The 22,602-nt window shown below is 45.6% G+C and overlaps 1 protein-coding gene across 1 annotated transcript in view; it reads right to left on the reverse strand.

Annotated features, from left to right (window-relative positions):
- Positions 1-22,602, reverse strand: part of SESTD1 (SEC14 and spectrin domain containing 1) — a 127,073-nt gene that overhangs the window by 13,029 nt on the left and 91,442 nt on the right. The window contains exons 9-16 of the mRNA XM_044303188.1: positions 18,667-18,878; positions 16,702-16,824; positions 12,920-13,114; positions 11,973-12,087; positions 9,461-9,620; positions 5,727-5,808; positions 4,056-4,178; positions 828-1,019 (exon numbers count right to left, since the gene is read on the reverse strand). Coding sequence (XP_044159123.1) covers positions 828-1,019; positions 4,056-4,178; positions 5,727-5,808; positions 9,461-9,620; positions 11,973-12,087; positions 12,920-13,114; positions 16,702-16,824; positions 18,667-18,878 — 1,202 coding nt within the window. The remainder of the gene's footprint in view (positions 1-827; positions 1,020-4,055; positions 4,179-5,726; positions 5,809-9,460; positions 9,621-11,972; positions 12,088-12,919; positions 13,115-16,701; positions 16,825-18,666; positions 18,879-22,602) is intronic.

Consider the following 22,602-nt stretch of genomic DNA (forward strand, 5'->3'; position numbering starts at 1 on the left):
ACCCAGGATATATGCCGGATCACAACGCAGATGTGAACCCGGCCTTCATCTCTGTTGGCTTTTCTCCGGTGCAGCCATTCATTTAGGCTACTTTCACATCTGCGTTTTTCCTTTCCAGTATTGAGAGCCGTCATAAGATCTCAAAACCGTAGGAAAACACTTCCGTTTGACAATGTACGGGGACAAAACTGAACTAAACGCACCAGAATGCATTGCGCTGGTCCCCATGCCGGACAGAAAAACGCTGCAAGCGTTTTCTCGGACACAAAAGAAAACGGATCCAGCACCCGTTGATTTGCAATGGTTTTAGTGCCGTCATGGCTATTTTAAAGATAATACAACCGGATCCGTTCATAACGGATGCAGACGGATCAGAAACGGAAGTGTTTTTGATGATCCACGACGGATCCGGCAGAAAAGCTGGTGTGAAACTAGCCTTCCTCTGCAGGGGAAAGGTAGCAGCACATGGTGTCCATTCGTATGTATGGAAAATCAAGGAAAATCGCTGGGACCACCAAAGTAGGAGCGGTTTTTTGTCCACATGTATTTAGAATAATTCCACATCATCTGGGGAGAAAGATGCCCCTTTAAAACACATCAGTAGTTGAAATGATGTGAGAGAATTAACCGAGATCAAATTCAAACACATGTAACAAAAAAAAAGAAAGAAAGAATGAAAATAGATAAAATTAACACCAACGTGAATCGGAGACTATGTGAGCGGTATCGTACTGGCAGAGCAATACAGAAAGAGGCTTTAGAGAAGGACAAGTGACCTTTAGATGAATAGAAGTACTCGGCGCAGGTCACATGCAAATGGGTCTAACCTTTTCGGCGTTTGAGTGAAAAGCAAGAGCCATTTCCAGCCTGTGAACTCTCTCTTCGGAGGTTATCGTAAACTGTTTCCATACTCTGTTTAGTTTGGGAAGCGTGTCCCCCGATGACCTCGACGTACATCTCAGAGACTGACATAATACAACTGTGGCTTGCAGTAACTGGCGGCCATAATCGTATGTGCTCTGCGGGAGAAAAATAAAGCAATAATGGGCCGGGAACAAAACAATTATGTAGTAAAAAAATTTAAAATGTCAGGCAATAGAACTGGCACCTTGGGTTAAAGGGGTTGTCCCACAAAAAATATTCTGCAGTTTTCAAACCAACACTTGGATCGGATTACTTTTCTAATTGCATGTAAAATATATTACAGCTACTGAGTTATTCAATGAAATCTCTCTGTATAGCGCCACCTGCTGTTTGCTCTTTTTCTAAATTCTCTGTCCTGCTCACTGAGATTGAATCCCATGCTCAGTTCAACCCTTCAACTGCCACCAGCTGCAGCAAAAAGGACGCGCCCCTGAGAAAGGACGCGCCCCTGAGAAAGGACGCGCCCCTGAGAAAGGACACGCCCCTGAGAAAGGACACGCCCCTGAGAAAGGACACGCCCCTCTGAGCTGCCAGCTTGAAATAAATTTAGCAGAGCAATGTATAGGGAGATCTCTGGATCCATGGGAGGTACAGGGCTGGTTCTAAGTTTGTTAGAAAGGGGTAGTATAACCCATTTCAAGGGGTTGATAGAAAAAAAAAATATATATTAAAAGGCATGGTAAGTTATTAAAATAATAAAAATTATACCAACTGTTCCAGTGTCACCTCTCTGATCCTCCCGCCGGGCGCTGTTTTCATGACATACCTATATACAGCGCGTGGCCGTTGCAGCAAATCATTGGCCTCAGCAGTCTAATGTCATATACTGCTGAGGCCAGTGACTGGCTGCAGCGGTCACGAGGGTTGTACCGGGACGTCATGATTGCAGCCAAAAACCAAATAAGGGTTTTCTCCAAACACTCCTTAGTTACAAGATTGAGGGTAGGTTCACATCTGCAGTAAATGTATCTGCCAGGCGGTTCCGGCAGAGGAACAGCCAGCCACAGTTCAACGAATTCAGCCTAGCTGGACACTGCCGTTCACTGCTGGACCACATTGACTATAATGGGATACAGCAGAAATACAGCCGCTTTCCAGCAAAAGTGCAAGTTTTCAGCTGGTCAAAATCAGCTGCACGCAAATTTTTGTCAGGCCAAAACCCGGCATTCTCACGCTTGACACACCAGAAAAAGCTTGGACTGCTTGCTCATCCAATCACTGGCTGGGGAGGTGCAGCGCTGTGACCACTCACTGGCTGGGGTGGGGCACTGTTGTAACTGCTGACTGGATGGGGAGGGGCAGCGCTGTGACCGCTGACTGGATGGGGAGGGGCAGCGCTGTGACCACTGACTGGATGGGGTGGGGCACTGTTGTAACTGCTGACTGGATGGGGAGGGGCAGCGCTGTGACCACTGACTGGATGGGGAGGGGCACCGCTGTGACTGGCAGGGCTGGGTAACCGCCTTGACTGCTGACTGGCTGGGGTGGGGCACCTCTGTGACTGCTGACTGGCTGGGGCAATGCAGTGACTGCTGAATAGCAGGGGTGGGGCAGCACTATGATCACTGACTGGCTGGGGCACTGCTGTGAGCTCTGAATGGATGGAGTGGGGGCACCGCTGTGACCACTTACTGGCTGGGGCACCGTTGTGACTGCTGACTGACGCACTGCTGTGATTGTTAACTGGCTGGGGTGGTTCACCGCTGTGACCATTGACTGGCTTGGGCAATGCTGTGACTGCAGAATGGCAGGGGTGGGGCAGCACTGTGACCACTGACTGGCAGAGCACTTCTGTGACTGCTGACCGGATGGGTTGGGGCAGCACTGACTGGGTGGGGCACTGCTATGAGCTCTGATTGGCTGGGGAGGGGCACCGCTGTGACTGGCTGGGGTGGGGCAGCGCTGTGACCGCTGACTGGCTGGGGTGGGGCAGCGCTGTGACCGCTGACTGGCTGGGGTGGGGCAGCGCTGTGACCGCTGACTAGCTGGGGTGGGGCAGCGCTGTGACCGCTGACTGGCTGGGGTGGGGCAGCGCTGTGACCGCTGACTGGCTGGGGTGGGGCAGCGCTGTGACCGCTGACTGGCTGGGGTGGGGCAGCGCTGTGACCGCTGACTGGCTGGGGTGGGGCTGCGCTGTGACCGCTGACTGCTGGTTGGGGTGGGGCAGCGCTGTGACCGCTGACTGCTGGCTGGGATGGGGCAGCGCTGTGACCGCTGACTGCTGGCGGGGGTGGGGCAGCGCTGTGAACGCTGGCTGGGGTGGGGCAGCGCTGTGACCGCTGACTGCTGGCTGGGGTGGGGCAGCGCTGTGACCGCTGACTGCTGGCTGGGGTGGGGCAGCGCTGTGACCGCTGACTGCTGGCTGGGGCAGCGCTGTGACCGCTGACTGCTGGCTGGGGCACTGCTGTGACCGCTGACTGCTGGCTGGGGTGGGGCACTGCTGTGACCGCTGGCTGGGGTGGGGCACTGCTGTGAACGCTGGCTGGGGTGGGGCACTACTGTGACCGCTGGCTGGGGTGGGGCACTGCTGTGACCGCTGGCTGCTGGCTGGGGTGGGGCACTGCTGTGACTGCTGACTGGCTGGGGTGGGGCACTGCTGTGACTGCTGACTGGGGGCACTGCTGTGACTGCTGACGTGGGGCACTGCTGTGACTGCTGACTGGCTAGGGTGGGGCACTGCTGTGACTGCTGACTGGCAGGGGCACTGCTGTGACTGCTGACTGGCAGGGGCACTGCTGTGACTGCTGACTGGCAGGGGCACTGCTGTGACTGCTGACTGGCAGGGGCACTGCTGTGACTGCTGACTGGCAGGGGCACTGCTGTGACTGCTGACTGGCAGGGGCACTGCTGTGACTGCTGACTGGCAGGGGCACTGCTGTGTCTGCTGACTGGCTGGTATGAGGCAGCGCTGTGCCCACCGACTGGCTGAGTGGGCAGTCCGATTGTTCCCTGTGTGTTGAGCCTGATAACAAGAAGTGGGGAGGAGAGAGTACCGGAGAGGTGAAAAGGGATCGATAAGGTCAGTACTGACTATTTATTATCTTATCCCACTATGCCCCTGTTTTTAATTAAAATGATGCCACCGGAATAACCTTTTATCCTGTAGAACGTTGAACACACCATAGATTTACCTGAGCAACATCTACAAATTTTCTATGTTTTTCTATCAGAATTTTGGTCTCTTGACTGTCGTCTCCCAGCCTGATGTGTGTCTTAAGTAAGGCATCAAGTAATTCATTCAACCAGTCTACTGCCTGCAAAACAACAAGGGGAAAACCGTGTTAAAAGGAAAAGTGCAAAATATATTCAGATGAACTGGGCAAGTATTCAATGAACTGAGAATGTGCCAAATTAGGGTATAAATGTGCAATACTGTTTTTGGAATAATGAATAGAAAAGTAGAATAGTTATACAGTATGAGCGTGGAGATGTATTACTACATAACTAGGCATCGTTGCTCTTGAGGAATACATAAGGTCTAGATCCTAGGTGCTCAACCTGTGGTACCCCGGGAGTGCTTGCCATATCTCAATTGGGTGCTCATGCTGTGCTGAGCAAGTAGTATTTGACTAAGGAATATTGAGAAGCATTGGTCAAGGTGATAACCCTAGTAGCTGTAAGGGTACCACCAGGGTCAGATAAATTATTCTCAAGGCCAAACCCTTATATCGTCAAAGTAACAGGTTTTGATACAAAGAAATAGGTCTTGGTGGCAATTTATTATCTCCAAAGAGCTCCAAATATTTTCTGTCTGGACCTTTGGGGCCATGATATCTGAGCCTGGGCCTACAAGAGGATCCTCTGGGTACCACGAGACCTTCCCAAGCGCACTGAGAGGAGGACGCTCGCTCGGCCACTCCATCCTCAATGCGCCTGTGCCGATGACGTCACATCTACACCCGGCGCAGGCGCACTGAGGAAGGAGCGGCCGAGCGAGTGTCCTCCTCTCAGTGCGCCTGGGCCAACTGAAGACGGGTACGGCGCAGGTGCCAGATTCTGAACGCAGACAGGGCCAGCCAGAAGACAAGCGCTTTCGCTGGCCCTGTCAATCAACATGAGGAGGGGGCGTCTTTATGAAAGGAGGATGCGGCTGCTACCAGCAAGTAGCCGCCCTACTTGCTGGTAGAGAGGTAATTTACATATTATAAAAGTCCGTTTTTTGAAGAAACTGCTGAAGGAAAATGAGTAAGAACATTATATATTGATATATCGCAGTATAAGGAATTTAAGTAGCCCAAAAAAATAAAAATAAATATGACTTTAGTGGGGTGACAGAAGCCCTTTAAGATAGCTACTGGTAATCAACACAGGAAACCTTGCACCTAATAGCATATTTAAAGGGGTTGTCGCACTTCAGCAAATGGCATTTATCATGTAAACATATTTATTACAAGGAACTTACTAATACATTGTGACTGTCCATATTGTCTCCTTTTCTGGCTGGATTCATTTTTCCATCACATTATACATTGCTTGCGCCACCCTGCAATCCAGCAGTGAAGGCTGTGCTTGCACAATATAGGAAAAGGTGTCGGCCTCTCTGGTGGCCGGACCGCTGGAGTGCGCAAACACTGGCTCTTTTTCTTATAGTGTACAAGCACGACCACCGCTGATGGATTTCAGGGTGGTCGTAACCTCTGGAAACGAGCAGTGTATAATGTGATGGAAAAATGCACCAAGCCAGCAAAGGAAGCAATATGGACAATCACAATACATTAGTAAATGCCTTGTATTAACTTTCTCTACATGATAAATGCCATTAAGATTACAATTCTATTCAAGTAATTTGTCTCATCTCTTACTTGTGCTGCGTCTTCTTCACACTTAAACAGTTGAACCATTTGCAGCATTTTTAACCTCCGGACGTCCACCATGTCCTCACACCTGGATATACAAATGTAAAAAAAGATGCATTTACATGGGAGGTTCCATACTCGCAGTTAAGTCCTGTATGTGCCACTTTAATCAGCCACATGCTGACTCAAAACCAATAATCTGAAATCTAACAGCATTTTTTTCCATTGCTTACTGCGGCTCCGTGTGGGAGTCATAATACATCTCCGAAAGTGGAATTTGATCCAGTCAGTGGAAAGCATGAAAACCTTTCCCTATTGTACGAATTTGTCTGTTTTGACCTTGGATAAACCATCTTTCTTTCGATCAACCACTGACCAACATTATACCGTAAACGGAGAGAGTGTCTCGATCATGTTTGTGGGTTTATATCCGTGTAAGAAGAACATAATGATAACCTCATGCGAGTAAGCACAATGCCTGGAGACGTCAGCATGACTCAGATAACTTTCAGCGCCACTTAAGAACCCGTCATGACTTTGGCAGGGCCGCGGGGGCGCATGGCAATTCCTTGATTTAATCTTGATAAATGTGCCGAAAGCTGAATCACTCTTGATCAAATCACAAAGGACTCTGCTCGGTATGATGATGGCGATTGAATGGATTAATCTACCCAGACCTTCACCTTGAAGCTTGGCAACTTTTCTAAACACTCTTCTTCTGCTCCTCTTTTTATTTGAAAGTGTCAGTCAAAAGTTAAGATTCATTTACTCCCCTTTAATGAAATCGATGGTGTGCATTAAATGAAAAAGAATCTGAATTTTACATGGACTATAAGGCCTCTTTCACACGACCCTATGGCTTTTTCAGTGTTTTGCAGTCCGTTTTTCACGGACCCGTTGTTCAGTTTTTTTGTTGTTGTTTCCGTTTCTGTTCTGTCTTTCCGTATGGCATATACAGTAATTACATAGAAAAAAATTGGGCTGGGCATAAAATTTGCAATAGATGGTTCCGCATAAACGGAACGGATACGGAAGACATACGGATGCATTTCCGTATGTGTTCTGTTTTTTTTGCGGACCCATGAATGGAGCCACGGAACGTGATTTGCAGGCAATAGGACATGTTCTATCTCTCAACGGAACAGAAAAACAGAAACGGAATGCATACGGAGTACATTCCGTTTTTTCTGCGAAACCATTGAAATGAATGGTTCCGTATACGAACCGTGTATACGAAACTCAAAAAACAGCCCGTAAACGAAAAAAAAAAAAAAACAACTGTAGTCTGAAAGAGGCCTAAGAATATTTAACAGTGAAAAGTGAAAATATTAATGGCTTAAGACTGTGACTAACAGGGCCCCACAGGACACTTACCGATTCATTTTAATACATAGTTTTTTGTATTTCCTCGGAGTCACCACATCTCTTTCTGAATCACAATAATTTTATTAGACAAATTTACTATTTTGAGTATTGGAAATGGTGCACCAGATTTAGGCTAGAATTCTGTCCACGCACCAGAATTTTGTCTGTGCTCCAAAAATTGTTTCGACTAAATTGACACCTCCTATAACTTGCCGTAGTTTTAACCCAAAAATTTCTTGGTGCACGGAGGCACATTCAGGCTACCCCCCATTTTCCATAAAGCCACGCCTCGTCAGGCAAGGAGTAAAAAAAAAAAGAAAAAAGTAAAAAAAAAAGTGTGCTTAAAGTGTACCGTAACGATCATGTTTTCATAAAAAATAAATTATATATTTTTATTATTATTATTGCTGCTGCAGCATTATGCATTAAGCAATCTTTCGTTTCTTCACATACCACTGTTTTCCTTGAGTTTTTCCCTTAGTTACGGCTGTTTTGAACCCTACAATATGAGGATCTTCTCAAGATGGCTCCTCTGGCCAGTTCCCATACACACTTGCTTTAGTCAGCAGCTTCCTGCCAGCCAATCAGATTGGATTACTGAGACACGCCTCCTCGCTCTGAAGCCTAAGGGTACTTTCACTCTAGCGTTATTCTTTTCCGGTATTGACTTCCGTCACAGGGGCTCAATACCGGAAAAAAATGCTTCAGTTTTACCCTAATGCATTTTGAATGGAGAGCATTCCGTTCAGTATGCATCTGGATGTCTTCAAGTTCAGTCCAATTATGGTATTTGGCCAGAGAAAATACCGCAGCATGATTCAGTATTTTCTCCGGACAAAATTCAGGAACACTGGCATGAATTCCCACTGAAATGTATTAATGCCGAATCAGGTACCAAGTTTTCCGGGAAAACCAGATCCGGTTTCCAGGTCTGCGAATGTGCAGACCTTTAAAAATGCAAAAATAAATAAATACTGGATCAGTTTTTCCAGATGACACCGGAGAGGCGGATCTGGAATTTCAATGCATTTGTCAGGCGGATACGCATCAGTCTACAAATAATATCCGTTTTCATACGGATTTCCGGATCCGGCAGGCAGTGCCGGCGACGGAACTGCCTTCCGGATCCTCACAATGCAAGTGTGAAAGTACCCTTATGCATGCAGTGTGGAGGACCGCCCCTCTGTACCCTTATGCATGCAGTGTGGAGGACCGCCCCTCTGTACCCTTATGCATGCAGTGTGGAGGACCGCCCCTCTGTACCCTTATGCATGCAGTGTAGAGGACCGCCCCTCTGTACCCTTATGCATGCAGTGTAGAGGACCGCCCCTCTGTCTTCTGTTTACACTGAAGGGAAGACAGAAAAGCCCTAGCAATGGGACATTAATGAAAGCTATTATTATAAGGTAATTACAGATCTTTTCGCAATCATTGACAGACTAAACTCAGGTATACATGCCTAGCTCTAATAAGCTGAAAAACAAAAAAATGTGACAGTTACACTTTAACAGTTGGTAAATATCATGCAAAGCGTACACACCAGTTTTTGGTGAAAAATGCACTATGAAACAGGCACATTTTCAACAGCAAATCTGCCCCATTGTGTCTTCCTTACCTTCAGACATGTCCAAATGACATTTCATAATGTTAGATTTCTGAATCCCCCCTTTAAGGGTAAAGGCTACAGAGGGCATGAATTTCCGAATCAAAATCTAAAAACGAATCCATGTCAAAATCCACACGTGTCACATGCAGAATTCGCAGCGATTTTACTAGGGGTGAAGTCAGCGGTGGAAATCTACAGCATACATGGACATGTCTCGGATTTGAAATCCACAACACAGGTTAACTTAAGCTGTAGATTTTTTTCACAGCTTGTGGATGAGATTTCTTGAAATGTCATCCACTTTGCTGCTACTGTCCAATCACAGAGTATCCACCACAGGTAGACATACCCTAGAGCAGGCATCCTCAAACTGCGGCCCTCCAGCTGTTGCAAAACTACAACTCCCAGCATGCCTGAACAGCCTATAGATATCAGCCTACAGCAGGGCATTGTGGGAGTTGTAGTTTTACAACAGCAGGAGGGCCGCAGTTTGAGGATACCTGCCCTAGAGGTTACAGACCACCACTTACTCAGACCAGGTGTCTTGTGAAAGATTTTCAGTCCTATCATATACTATACATACTGGTCATGTTCTTTGATAAGACCAATCATCTAGAAGATCATTTTTCATTGTAATTTTGGGTGGTCGCTGCTAGTGTAAACAAGTGTCTGCCGTGAAAATACGTCCAGAAAGTTGTAACTCAGGAAGGTGGGAGCCTGGAAACAAGGTTTTATGGTAACCGTACACACCTGTAGCAGACCAACTCACCTTTGCTTCCTCAGCTGCATGTCCTCCATTACACCTTGAATATGATCTACATTATCCTTGTTTTCACTTGCTACATCCTTTCCATAAGCCCACGACGCCTGGTTAGATATTTGATCTAGGAGATTTTGTCCTTTCTCACGCAACCCTTGAAGGCCAGTATCTAAATGCAAAGACATACTCAGTGTATACTGAAATGTGATTTGTTAAAGAAACATCAGCAGTTTGAAAATGTGTAACTATCAAAACATCCAAATCTATAAAAACCCATTTTAGGCTACTTTCACACTTGCATAAGAGGAACTGCCTGCCGTATCCGACAATCCGGACGCAAACGGATGCATTTGTCAGACGGATCCGGATCCGTCTGATAAATGCATTAAAATACCGGTGTCTCTCCGGTGTCATAAGGAAAAACAGATCCGGTATCTATTTTTTGCAGTGTAACATCAGGAGGCATTGGAAAGCATAGTGGCCACAGAACTGGGAGTGGAAGCAGCAGGGTGACACTGTTGGGGCAGCATGTTTGGGAGTTTTTGTTGAGAAGGTGGTTTGGATGATAGAAAAGTGAAGGACCTAAGATGGTTTTTCAACAAGATGTGACTAAAGGAAGTCATCATGGCGGTCTGCGCCGAATGGAGAAGATGAGGAAAGAGAACATCCACACCAGAGATGTCAATGGATGTACTGCATATAGGCGGGGTTGTATTGTCCAGTAAGTTTGGTAGCGTTGAAAGACGAGGCAGCTTACTGAAGGTAGGGTTGGCTTGTTGCTGTGGCCTGCTCCTCACCTGTTCATCCGCCACATCTTAATTAGAAGTAACAGAAGGAGGAGGAGGAGGAGGAGGAGGACAGAACATGTCTGGGAGGTATTTTGTGTTGCACTGTGGTATATGGCTCTGCTGGGGAGGTGCTGTACCCCGCCTTCTGTCAATTGGACCTGACTACAACATGGAGCCACGTTAAGCTCCCAGTCCACCCCTGACGATGGGACTTAGCCACTGGTGATGTGTGACCACCAGCACTAGACATATTAGATAGACAATCTGAGAGGGAACATAACAGTAATATCTAGATGCCGGAGAATTTCTTTTAATGATATTAATGTTACTGTTCTGTGAGATCTAACAGTGAAATATAATAATTTAATAGTGGTGTTAATAGGTGGACATTCAGTTTAACCAGAGGCAGCTGGACTACATGAAACCGACACAACACTGCTACATGTATACAGGGACATCACTAACAAACTATTAACTTCTTCTGTTGTATAATTATCTACATGGTACAGCCGGAGCTGGACGAGCACAATGGGCATCACTGTGTATTCAGTAACCGCATGTCAGAATACGGATCTTGTGTTCCACTTATCATCTGCACAGAACTAACATCATTACAGCGTCTTCAGCGGGTGGAGGAAGGGCGAGGATGAGAATAATGGCCACATAAACCAATCACTTTGTGAACTTAAATCTGTTCCAGTTTTCTCTAGTATTGCATCATTGAGGTTTTCTGGGACTAAAGGCGGCTTTACACGGGCTAAGGAGCAGCAGATCGTCAGGAAGGAAGCGTTCCTGTGGAGGTTCAGTGAGGCAGAGCAATCACCTCCACAGTACTATTGCAATCGCTCTTCCTTACAGCTGCATTATTTCTGGGCAGAAGATCGCTATTTAGACTGCACGACCTGCTGCCCACAAACGATAATTTACCTGCCTTTACGAATGACAAGATCACCCAGTGAACGAGCGCTTTTCTCGTTCATCAGGTGATCGGCGGCACATTTACACGGGCAGATTGTTGGGAACGAGCATGTGCAGGAATGTCCTGAATATCGGGTCGTGTAAATCCACCTTTAGATATTGAAGGCCATATCTTAGGACAGGCCATCGATATCAGATTCCTGGTCACTCATGGATCAGCTGGCTGAAGGGGGAACCCTGTATGCCCTAAATTGTTTAACAGGCACAGTGCCGTATATCTTATAGTGACTGACCCTGGTACTGTGGCTCTGTCCAGTTCAATCCCATTAAGCTGCAATAGATAAACAATGACAGAGGAGCAGGTCTCACCAAAGTGCTGCGACCACCTTTGTGCAGCTAGTGGGTGGTGGACATATTGATGGCCTGTCTTATAGATAGGCCATCAATGTCAAAGTCCAGGAAAACGCTTCTAAAAATGATCAACTTAAAGGGGTTGTCCAGGATTTCGATGGCCTATCCTCAGGATAGGCTATCAATATCATATTGGCAGGGGTCCGACCGCCCCGCACCCCTACTGATCAGCTGTTACTCCATTAGGTATCTGACACGTTGATGAACGACCAGTATGTATTTTACTTTTCATTCTAACACCTCCCATTGCTTATACTTCTAAACCATCTCTAACCATCCATGACCACTGTGTACATCTACATGCACCCTAGCTATCCATAGCTGGTGGAAATACGAGGCCAGTGGGGGACTAATTCGTATTTTCTTCACAACAGGTGTATAAGATGTGTCTGGCGGCTTCTTACCAACACTTTTGAGTTTTTCTTCAAGCAGTTTTAATGTTTGCTGAATTGCTGCTCCATCGGTGGGGGCCACATCAACGCACAGCATACCCAGCAGGCCGTCCAACTGCTGCGACAACTGACAAACACAATATTTAGAAGTCAGGTTATTGCGACGCGGAGAACTGGGAAGCAAGCTGTTACTACGCTTGGCAACAAAAGGCTTGTAGATTAAAATATTTCAATTTCCAGGAGCTCTCAGAAAGCATTTGGGGGGAAAAAAAAGGTCGCCAATATGGAGAAGAACTGCATTGGCAATGTGTAACTATGCGGGGTAAAGTACAATTTGACGTCGTTTATGTTGTAACCCTATTACAAGAGCCCCTTTTCTCTCCATCCTGATTATATATGCTATGTCTTAAAGGGGTTGTCCCACAAAAAATATCCTATAGTTTTCAAACCAGCACTTGAATCTTAATACTTTTGTAACTGCATTTTCAACTAAAATCAATCTGTATAGCGCCACCTACCGTTTGCTCTTTTTCTAATTTTTCTGTCCACCTCACTGAGGTAGATGTACGTGCTCAGTTCTATCCTTTCACTGCCACCAGCTGCAGCAAAAGGACATGCCCCATTGTGTCAGGACATGCCCACGAGCTGCCAGCTTTAAAAGGATTTTCCAAGACTTTAATACAGACTACTAGGGATGAGCGAACTTGTGTTTCAAGCTCGGCGTACAAGGTTTGGGCTATCTAAAATTCCGTAATGGATTCTGTTACCACGGACCATAAGTTATAGTCTGTAGTAGCGGAATCCATAACTGAATTCTTAGATAACACGAACCATCTCAGACAGGACTGGCACAGGGCACACTTATTTTGTCTCTCATGAACTATTTCTTGAAGGGACCTGGTCACCAAAATCATGCCGCTGGTGGTTATAGATTGCTTATTTCTTTAGGACTGTGATACCTCTTGGGCGACTCCATGAAATTCTAGTGCGATCTGCAGCAGGTTCTGTCGGAATTCTAACTGGCTTGCCTGCCGATAACAGACATCGCTGAGCCGCTGCTGCAAACTCTTCAGCTCCACCAGATCCTCTTCATCACCTGCATTTAGGAGCGCTGCAATCTGCTGATTCAGCTCTACGTATACAGCAAACCATTCCTAGAATAAAGAAAAGGAATATTTAACTCAGTGTCATAAGAGCGGCATAAGTTCTGGCTGAAATAATATAGATCATCCAAGAGGAGTGCAGCCGAAGATGACTCCAGCTTAATAATTCTGTATAAATGAGGAATCGAGGGATCTATCAGGATCCACTGGAAAATGGATCCCCTGTCCATCTATCAAATCTCTACACCTCAGCTCTCCCTTTACAACAAGCTGGAGAAATTTTGGTAAGAGGAATGGGGGATTACAGCGGCGGTAATTTTTTGGAAGAGTCCCCTAAAAATAAGATGATTACAAGTTGTCCTGCTGCCGAGACCCCCAGTAATAGGCGGCTATCTGCTCAGCAACAAGGCAGCAAATGCTCCGTTTCTGTGCAGACCCAACACAGGCAAAAAATAGTGAAGTCTGGCCCTAGATGACTTGAATAGTGCCTTCTTTACTGAATTCAAGTAACAGCAGCCAAATCTCGGCCGTAAAGAAACGTGGCTGACGTGTTTCAGAGCGTCAAGGTGTTTAGTGGTCACAGTATGAAATGCGTCAGTCGTGTTTCTCTTTCTGTGATGCGATATTTGTCTGCTTTTTTCAGGGTTCACCAAAGAAGATACTTTTTAAATCTTCTATATTTTTGGGAAGTTGCTGCTAAGGGGAGTTTTCAGGGGACACACAGAGCATCAAGGTGAGAGAAGCAGGTCTGTCTTCTCTGTCCAGAAGAGGAGGTAAAGCGTGGCATGGTTCCCACTGAAATAGTGCCCTAATAGAGTATTTGAAAATGGGTTTTCTAACCCAGGCAACCCATTTGAAGGGTTTTGGAAAACCACCCACTTGGCCGAACCTGTAAAGGGAAGCTTACTTACTGGCTTCCCGACAATGGATCCTTGCTCCTTTCTCCTTCCGGCATGTGATGCCTCGTTAAGCTCCCTCTCTGAAAACATCTGGTCTGACGCCGCCTGCAGCCTATCTCTGGCTGCGGCAATGAACCGATCCCTTTGCGTCATGCGGCAATTTGTCATGACGTAAGGGGAGCCAGTCACCGCTGTGGCCAGTGATTGGCTGCAGGTGGCATCAAACTGGATGGTTTCAGCGAAGAAGTGTGTGGACCAGGCCAGAAGGAGAAAAAACGAGGATCCATCGCCAGGAAGCAGGTAAGTAAACTTTCCTTTACAGGTCCGGCCAAGCGTGTGTATGTGGCGGGGGCCCCCCCTCAATTCTTGCACAACTCCTTTAAGGTCCTTGTGACTACCTATCCCAGAACTGTAATATATCGGTTCACAGCACCAATGTACTTCTCATGATGAGTAACAGACATAATTGCCTCCTCCCTCCTCCTCCTCTGTCAATCTACAGGCTCCATAAATCACACCTACACCCAGGTTATTTGATCTCCCCTAATACGTAAATTGCTCGTTCATAAGGGCTTTAATTGTGAATGCATTCAACGGCTTCTGGACCCTCTCAGCAATGCCCTCCATTAGGCCCGTTAAGTTTATCTTGTTGCAAATAGCTCTTTTAATAAGTTCAGAGCAGTTATCTCTGCTATATTTGGAGAGTGGAGCGCGGGCAATGACCCTGCATAAGCCTCAGCTATTCTATTAATGATGGGTATTCGAGCAGGTAATAATAGTATCTCGTGATGGAGGAGTTGTCAGCACAGAGATAATGTCCGAAATAGAGCGAGCGGCGCGTGCCAGGCACCGGGAATGGTTAAATCACCAGTCCAGAGGGAGTCATATATTCCCCTCTGCTACGGATTAAATCCTGGTCCCTGAGCCCAGCGCGTAGTCATCAATGAAATCTTACGTAGTGGGGAAGATTAAAATGTGGTCACGCCAGAGGTGAGACTTCTCTGATGCATATACTGTATATCCAATAATGAATAGAAGGATAAAAATAAAACAGATTGGATGTCTGGATTCAGGCTAAAAGATTAAAAGGGTTGTCCAGTACTTTAAAAGTAAAGGACCATTCTTCAAATAGGCCATCGTTATTAGATCGGCGGGGGACTGATTTTTGGTACCCTTGCCAATTTGCTGATTGAAGTGGCTGCGGCACTGAGTCCGCTCCCCTGCTTACCGGGCAAGTACAGAGCTGTACCTGATAAACACTGAAGAGTATCTGGAGCTATGGTCCCTTCAAACAGCTGATGGTGGAAATATAAGCCAGACTGCCGTTAATAAAACACCAACAGCCCATCACCTCTAGGGCTCATGCACACGACCGTATGTTTGGAACGCATCTGATCCGGTTTTGTTTGCGGATCAGAGGCTGACCCTCATCTCAATGTAGCTGCAAAAGATGTAGACAGCACACCCTGTGCTGTCCGCATCCGCACGTCCCTTCTGCGGCCCTGCAAAAAAGATAGAACATGTCCTGTTCTTGTCCATTTTGCAGAGAAGGATAGGACATTTCTTCAGAAGTAAAAAAATAAATGGTGGCATGCACTCGGCCCGGATCCGCAATTTGCAGACTGCAAAACAGTTCCGGCCGTGTGCATGATGTCTTTTTGCAAGGCACTTCAATGTTCCCTCGCCGCTCCCATTCTGAGGATGCCCAGTCCTCTGCAGCGATGACGTCCCGACACAAGGACATGTAACTACTGCAGGCATCGACTGGCCGCAGCGGTGACCCACTACAGCCTATGATTGGCTGCAGCAATCACATGACCCCGCACTGGAGCATCACCGCTGCAGCAAGAAGTAGAGAATGGCAGAAGACTGTACATCCTTGGAACATGAACGGAGGGAGACCGGTGTACGTTTTTATTTTTTCTGTACAGGAGATGTCTACATCTAGAAAAAGGTGTCTGTTTTCTTCCAAAAAGAGCACCACACCTGTCCATGTGGTATTACAACTCGGCCCCATTCATTTAAACAGAGCTGAGCTGCCATGCCAGACACAACCCTTGGACATCGCATTTATTGCGGCCAGCATCTCCCCCTCCCTGCCTTGCCACTGCCTGGTCCTGTCAATCAAAGCAACCAGGGAGGGGTTGGCCATAAAACAGAGAAGAGCCTGGGTGCAATGGTGACCCACTCATTGCACCAAAGGCCTAATTTGCAAATTTAGAAAAAGTATTGTAACCCATCAAATGGATCCTCGGATCAACAAAAGAAAAACAGGGTTATGAATACAGTTCTTTCCAATATCACATAATACAACCAGGGTCTCCCTGCCGGTCTCCTATACTGGTACTTGCCTATGTCTATTGGAAGCTGAACACACTTTCTGTTGTCAGATTGCAGACATTACACAGCTTTAGACCTGACAAGAACCAGCATGGGGGACTGGCAGGGCATTCCTGGATCGGTAGACCCAATATCACATGAACAGATACATTATATATAAATAATAATAAAATAATTACAAAATATTATTTTAAATAATAAATACATAAAATAAATGTACAAACTAGAATACAATAGATAAATATACTGTGTTGTTAATGGAAAGGGATGACTGAAAATTCAGATTCCTGCATATTCAAAGTGTTATATAACATGCGACAGGCTAAGTACAAACAGTCATGTAAACTACTACCCTCAGTTTCCACAGTAGTGGAAACATTCTGGTGTGTCTCCGCTTACACTGTGCTGACTCTCAATCTCTTCGTGTTTCTGTTGTAAGGCCTGGGACGCTCTCATAGAGTCACCAATTCCCCATTGTGTTCTCAGCTGTTCCGAGCCGGGTCCTTCCAGCCAGTTTACAACCTGCAATAAGCACAGATGTCATCGTCACTCAATTATTTATAGAAAGGAATTTTAGAACCTATACTGAGCAAGACATAAAACACATATTCAACTAGATGAAATACAGCAAACCGGGCAGGGCACAAAAGGCTCAGAAATGTATTCAATGTATAGAGGTGCACACCTGTCAGGGGGTCATCCAAAGTGTAATACGTTTCCACAAGGTGAGGAAAAGGCAGCATTCTCCAAATATAGACACCTTTGGCTATGCAGCCAACATTAATAAAAGCTGAAGCTACACTTTAAAGGCTATGTACACCTTCAGGGACATTTTTTTTTAAATTATTGCATTTTACTTAATTGGGGCTAAAAATAATTTTTTTCAATTGGTCTTTATTAAAAATATTGAGCCGTTCTGTCACAAAAGGCTAACAGTTTTTCTAGCCGTGTGCATCCTACTTTCACTTTGTGTCTTCATCTAACAAACCTTAGCTCTAAATTACTGAGAGGTCATAGGAACTAATTTAAGCCACATTCTTATCAGTAAGATAAGGATTGAGCTTTGATGAGTGTTTATAAGGTCAGAGAGCAGAGAGAAGGAGCCCGTCAGCTCCCTGTCTGAAAGAGCAGAGAGAAAATTCAGATCCTGCTAGTTGAGCATCTAAGCTCTGTACAGAGAAAAAGGCTCCATATTTTTTATGAAGACCAATTGAAAAAATTATTTTTAGCTCACAATGCACTAAGAAAAAAAATTGCCCCAAAAGGTGTATGTACATAGCCTTTAAGTGATCTAGAAAAATCAGAAATCCTGGTTGAGAACAAAAAAATTCTTAGTTCAGAGCAGGTTATGGACCAGAATGAAGGAAAACAAAGGGATTCAAATGATATTCATTATTACACTGCAATCAATATAGTATTCTAAATGAACAGATACAAATGATGTTACATGACTGCCCTTGCACCACCAACCTCCATTTCTCAGCGCCATCACTAACTGAGACCTGGATTAAGACTTCCCGGATAAATAGCTTTGTCGGTGCAAGCTAACTAAGCGGCATGTCCTATAATCAAAGCAGACACGTCCAAGGCTATAGATTACCTCTCTATTATATCACACCGCCTCACTGGAGCAGCATCTTAATACGACACTGACCTGAGCTCCAAATCAGCAGCTTAGTGGTAACAAGCTGAGCTACGTAAAAAGAAAGACTTTGCATGTATCTGGATGTCACATTATCACGTGCGAGAGATGTGGCTAGAGACCTGCGTGACCAGCGAGGAAATGGGGGAACATTCTCCAAGTATATTAAAGGGCATCTGTCAGCGGATTTGTCCCTATGACACTGGTTGACCTGTTACATGTGCAGCTGAAGGCTCCTGTGTTGGTCCCATGTACATAAGTAAATTAATATATGTAAATGAGCCTGTAGGAGCAACTGGGGCGTTACCATTACACCTAGAGGCTCCACTCTCTCTGCAACTGCCGCGCTCTCTCCACTCTGAATGACAGGGCCAGGCATGATGAAGTTCTCACTGTCTGGCCATATCAGAGTGCAGAGGGCGCGGCTGCAGAGAGAGCAGAGCCTCTAGGTGTAATGGCAATCTCCCCCCCCCCCCCCCCCCCCCCGTTGCTCCTAGAGGCTCATTTGCATATATTAAAACATCAGTTTCTCAGCAATGCGGGCACATACGAACATGGGACCAACACAGATGCCTTCAGCTGCCAAGCGCACATGCAACAGGTCATCCAGTGTCATAGGGACAAATCTGATGCCCTATAACCTTCAGATAGAATTTTACTTTAAATCTAGGGTATAGAAAATTAGCTGTGACTGATGGTATAAACCAGCTGCTCCGTCTTACCTGCATAACCTTCTGCTGAATCTCGTCAAGCTGTGTCCGCTTGCTGCGCTGCCTGCACACTTCTTGGTAACGAGTATATTGTTCTCGGAGAGAATCAAGGAGCTTCATAACCTGAGGCTGAGCCAAAAGTTCATCGTCCATAGGAGACCATACGACACCTCCCTCTGAACCGTTAAAGCGCCGCTGCTGAAGTTCAGATAGCAGCTCGTGACCTTTACAGGAGAAAAAAGTAAAAACAGTAAAAAAAAAAAATATTAAAAGATACCCAAGGATCTTTGTAAAAACAAAGTATGGCTGTAATAATAACCACATACTTACTTCTCTTAATGACATGTTTCTGAGAATGTTTTTGAGGTATGAAGATGGGAAGATCTGAATTTATTTCATAGATACAGTAATTTTGATCTGAACTAACTGCGTTCACATACAGCTATACATGGGAGGGCCCCGACCTCTGTATATCCCACGATGGATAATACATTCAAAGGCATTTGGAGGTTGGTACACAAGTTAGACCAGGTTCACTCTGCCATTTTACTTTTTCATCAATTTTGAAAAAAACTAAAAACAAAACAAAACTGGAAACGTTTGGGTTACGGACCCATCAATTTCAAAGAGAATTTTGTTCAGTTCTGCCAGGTTTGAGTTCATTTTGATACAATATACCGTACAATTTAAGTTCAATTAGGCCTCCATTTTAATTCATTGTGCAGGGAGGGGGAGGAGGCGAGCTCTGACCATCACATATTGTGAATAGTATGACCCCGAGTAATCTACATATAGGCATTACCTGTCATTGTAATCCTGCCAATGACATGACTGCTGAGAACTGATGTCTACAGATCAAGAAGTGTCAACCTATTACTAGGTTTAGTCGCCAGTGTGAAAGGTACAAGATATCCTTTTTTTTTTTAAACATACTGGATCATAAAAAATATATGCAAAAATCCTTAAACAAACACGTTTAATCTAAAAACTTTAAACAGTAGGCCATTTTCTGATGACACGTTTCCTTTAAAGAGGACCTGTCCCCTCTCCTGACATGTTTTGCATGCATTCCCCACGCAATATCAATTTTGGATCATTTTTTGTCATGACTATGTTGTGCCATCCCTTTATTATTCCTCCTAGAAGTTATGAATGAATTAAGGTATTAGCAGCTTGCAATGACAGTCCAGGTGGGTGTTACCAGTTGGGGGTTTGTCCCTTCACAGTCTGACACTATCCAATCATTGCTGCCAATGTCAGACACTGCAGGGACACAGCCCCAACTGGTAACACCCATCTGGACCTTCACTGCAAACTGCTAGCAATTCATTCAAAGCTTCTAGCAGAAATAATAAAGGAATGGCACAACATAAGAGTAGATGCTCCAGAATTATTATTACATGGGGGATGCAAGTAGTTACTAGAACAGCAGAGGGGACAGGGCCTCTATCGTTCCTGCTGTATTTATTTTATTTTTTTACCTTTTCTTAGTTTCTTTTCTATCAGTAAAATAAGGAAGAAGAATGGACTGGGTTTAAGGCTACTTTTAGGGTACTTTCACACTTGCGTTAAAGTTTTCCGGTATTCAGTTCCGTCACAGGTGCTCAATACCGGAAAAAAACGCTTCAGTTTTATCCAAATGCATTCTGAATGGAGAGCATTCCGTTAGGTATGCATCAGGATGTCTTCAGTTCAGTCACTCTTACGGTATTTGGCCGGAGAAAATACCGCAGCATGATGTGGTATTTTCTCCGGCCAAAATTCCGGAACACTTGCCTTGAAATGTATTAATGCCGTATACGGTACCAAGTGTTCTGAAAAACCAGATCCGGTTTCCCGGTCTGCGCATGCACAGAACTTTAAAAATGTGAAAAAAATAAATACCCGATCCGTTTTTCCGGATGACACCGGAGAGACGGATCCAGGGTTTCAATGCATTTGTCAGCCGGATCCGTATACAAATGCTATCCGTTTGCATACGGATTTCTGGATCTGGCAGGCAGTTCCGGCAACAGAACTGCCTGCCGGAATCCAACAACGCAAGTGTGAAAGTACCCTTACACTAACGTTTTTGCAGGGTTCAGCAAAAACGCTTCTGTTACTGATAATACAACCGTCTGCATCCGTTATGAATGGATCCGGTTGTATTATCTTTAACCTAGCCAAGACGGATCAGTCATGAACTCCACTGAAAGTTAATGGGGGACTGAGCCGTTATCCATTTGCACGACTTGCATTGTGGGTTATGGTGGATCCGTTTTACGGTTTTCTCTCCGGTATGAGAACGGAACGGAATGCATTTTGGAGCAGTCCGTTCTGTTCAGTTACGTTTTGTCCCCACTGACAATGAATTGGGACAAAACAGAAGTGTTTTTTCTGGTACTGAGACCCTATGACGGATCTCAATACTGAAAATTATTAACGTTAGTGTGAAAGTAGCCTGAGGTGGTTATCCAATGTATAAAACATGCCCCCCAATGCCCGGGCCCCTCCTATAGATTAAGCTTACCCTGCTCCCCTGCACCCGCGTGTTGCTCCTGATCCCCGCACGGCCGCCGCTGCGTCACCCACGATGCTAGGGATGTTTTGATTTGTGCAACGGGGGAAAGGGGAGCAGCCAATAGCAGGCCGCAACGGGGAAAAGCCTCCCTAGCATCGCGGGTGACACAGTGGCGGCCGTGCGGAGATCAGGAGCGACGTGGGTGCCGGGGAGCAGGGTAAGTATAATATATATGAGGGGCATGTTTTATACGTTGGATAATCCCTTTAAGGGTCCATTCACACGTCCGTTGTTTCTTTCCTGATCTGTTCAGTTTTTAGCGGAACAGATCTGGACCCATTCATTTTCAATGGGTCCTGAAAAAAAATCGGACAGCACAATGTCTGATTTTTTTTCAGGACCCATTTAAAATGAATGGATCCAGATCTGGTCCAGATCTGTTCCGCAAAAAACGGAACAGATCAGGAAAGAAACAACGGACGTGTGAATGGACCCTTAGTCTGGTCATAGTCTCCTAGTCCGGTCATAGTCTTCCACTCCGCTCGTGCTCCGTTTATTTCCCCACAAGGCCGTCTTCTATATATCTCTTGTGCATAACGTACAGTTTAGTGACATTTCCACAGTAATATAATACAGCCCATAAAACAGCACTAGCCCACTGCCTGGCCGGTCAGGAATTAGATGAGATGCCTCGTAAACGACACTGTCGAGCAGAGCTATGCGTAGTCCACACATCACAGAGGTCTGTGCGGGAAGTCACCAGAGATCTAAGGATATTTTAGACATGGAGATTCTTTGAAGGATAAGTCAGCCTATGACAACACCGTGACTCATCAAGACAAAGCCGCCTGGACACCATTTCCTAATACTGCACTCAAGTACCCATATCATTGATGGAACGCAATGACCTAGTATTCCTCGTCTTCCAGCAATTACACAGCATCTAACATAATGTGGCCAAGAGAAGAGGCAATGATCTTCCACGACCTCCTAAGCATTCTGCTGAAGTGGAAATGTGAGGACCCATCCATCTTCTTCACTATTAATTATACTGCTCCCAATCATCTCAGCAGACGACATAATTATCTCCAGTGATCTCTGGATGAAAATGCAAACTATGACTTAATATCGCTTCGGTTATTCGCTGTGTTTGAACTTTCATGATTTACTGCTGAAATTCAGATGTGGTGAAATAGAAAAAATAAATGATGATGTCCTTAGAATTTATGACGGCCATACACTGCAGATAGCGGTCAGCCGAACACTCATTCAGCCTATCCCCCCCATACACATGCAATTGGCTCGGCTGAGTGTGTTGTCAATAAGGACACGCGAATAAACCACCGCCAGAGGGCCAGGGGCAATAGTGGAAGCGGCTGCTACGGGGACTGTCCAGGAGGAAGACTAAGGCTGGATTCACACGAGCGTGACGAATTAGGTCCGGATGC

The sequence above is a fragment of the Bufo gargarizans genome, chromosome 8, assembly GCF_014858855.1.
Source record: "Bufo gargarizans isolate SCDJY-AF-19 chromosome 8, ASM1485885v1, whole genome shotgun sequence".
Taxonomy (NCBI): domain Eukaryota; kingdom Metazoa; phylum Chordata; class Amphibia; order Anura; family Bufonidae; genus Bufo; species Bufo gargarizans.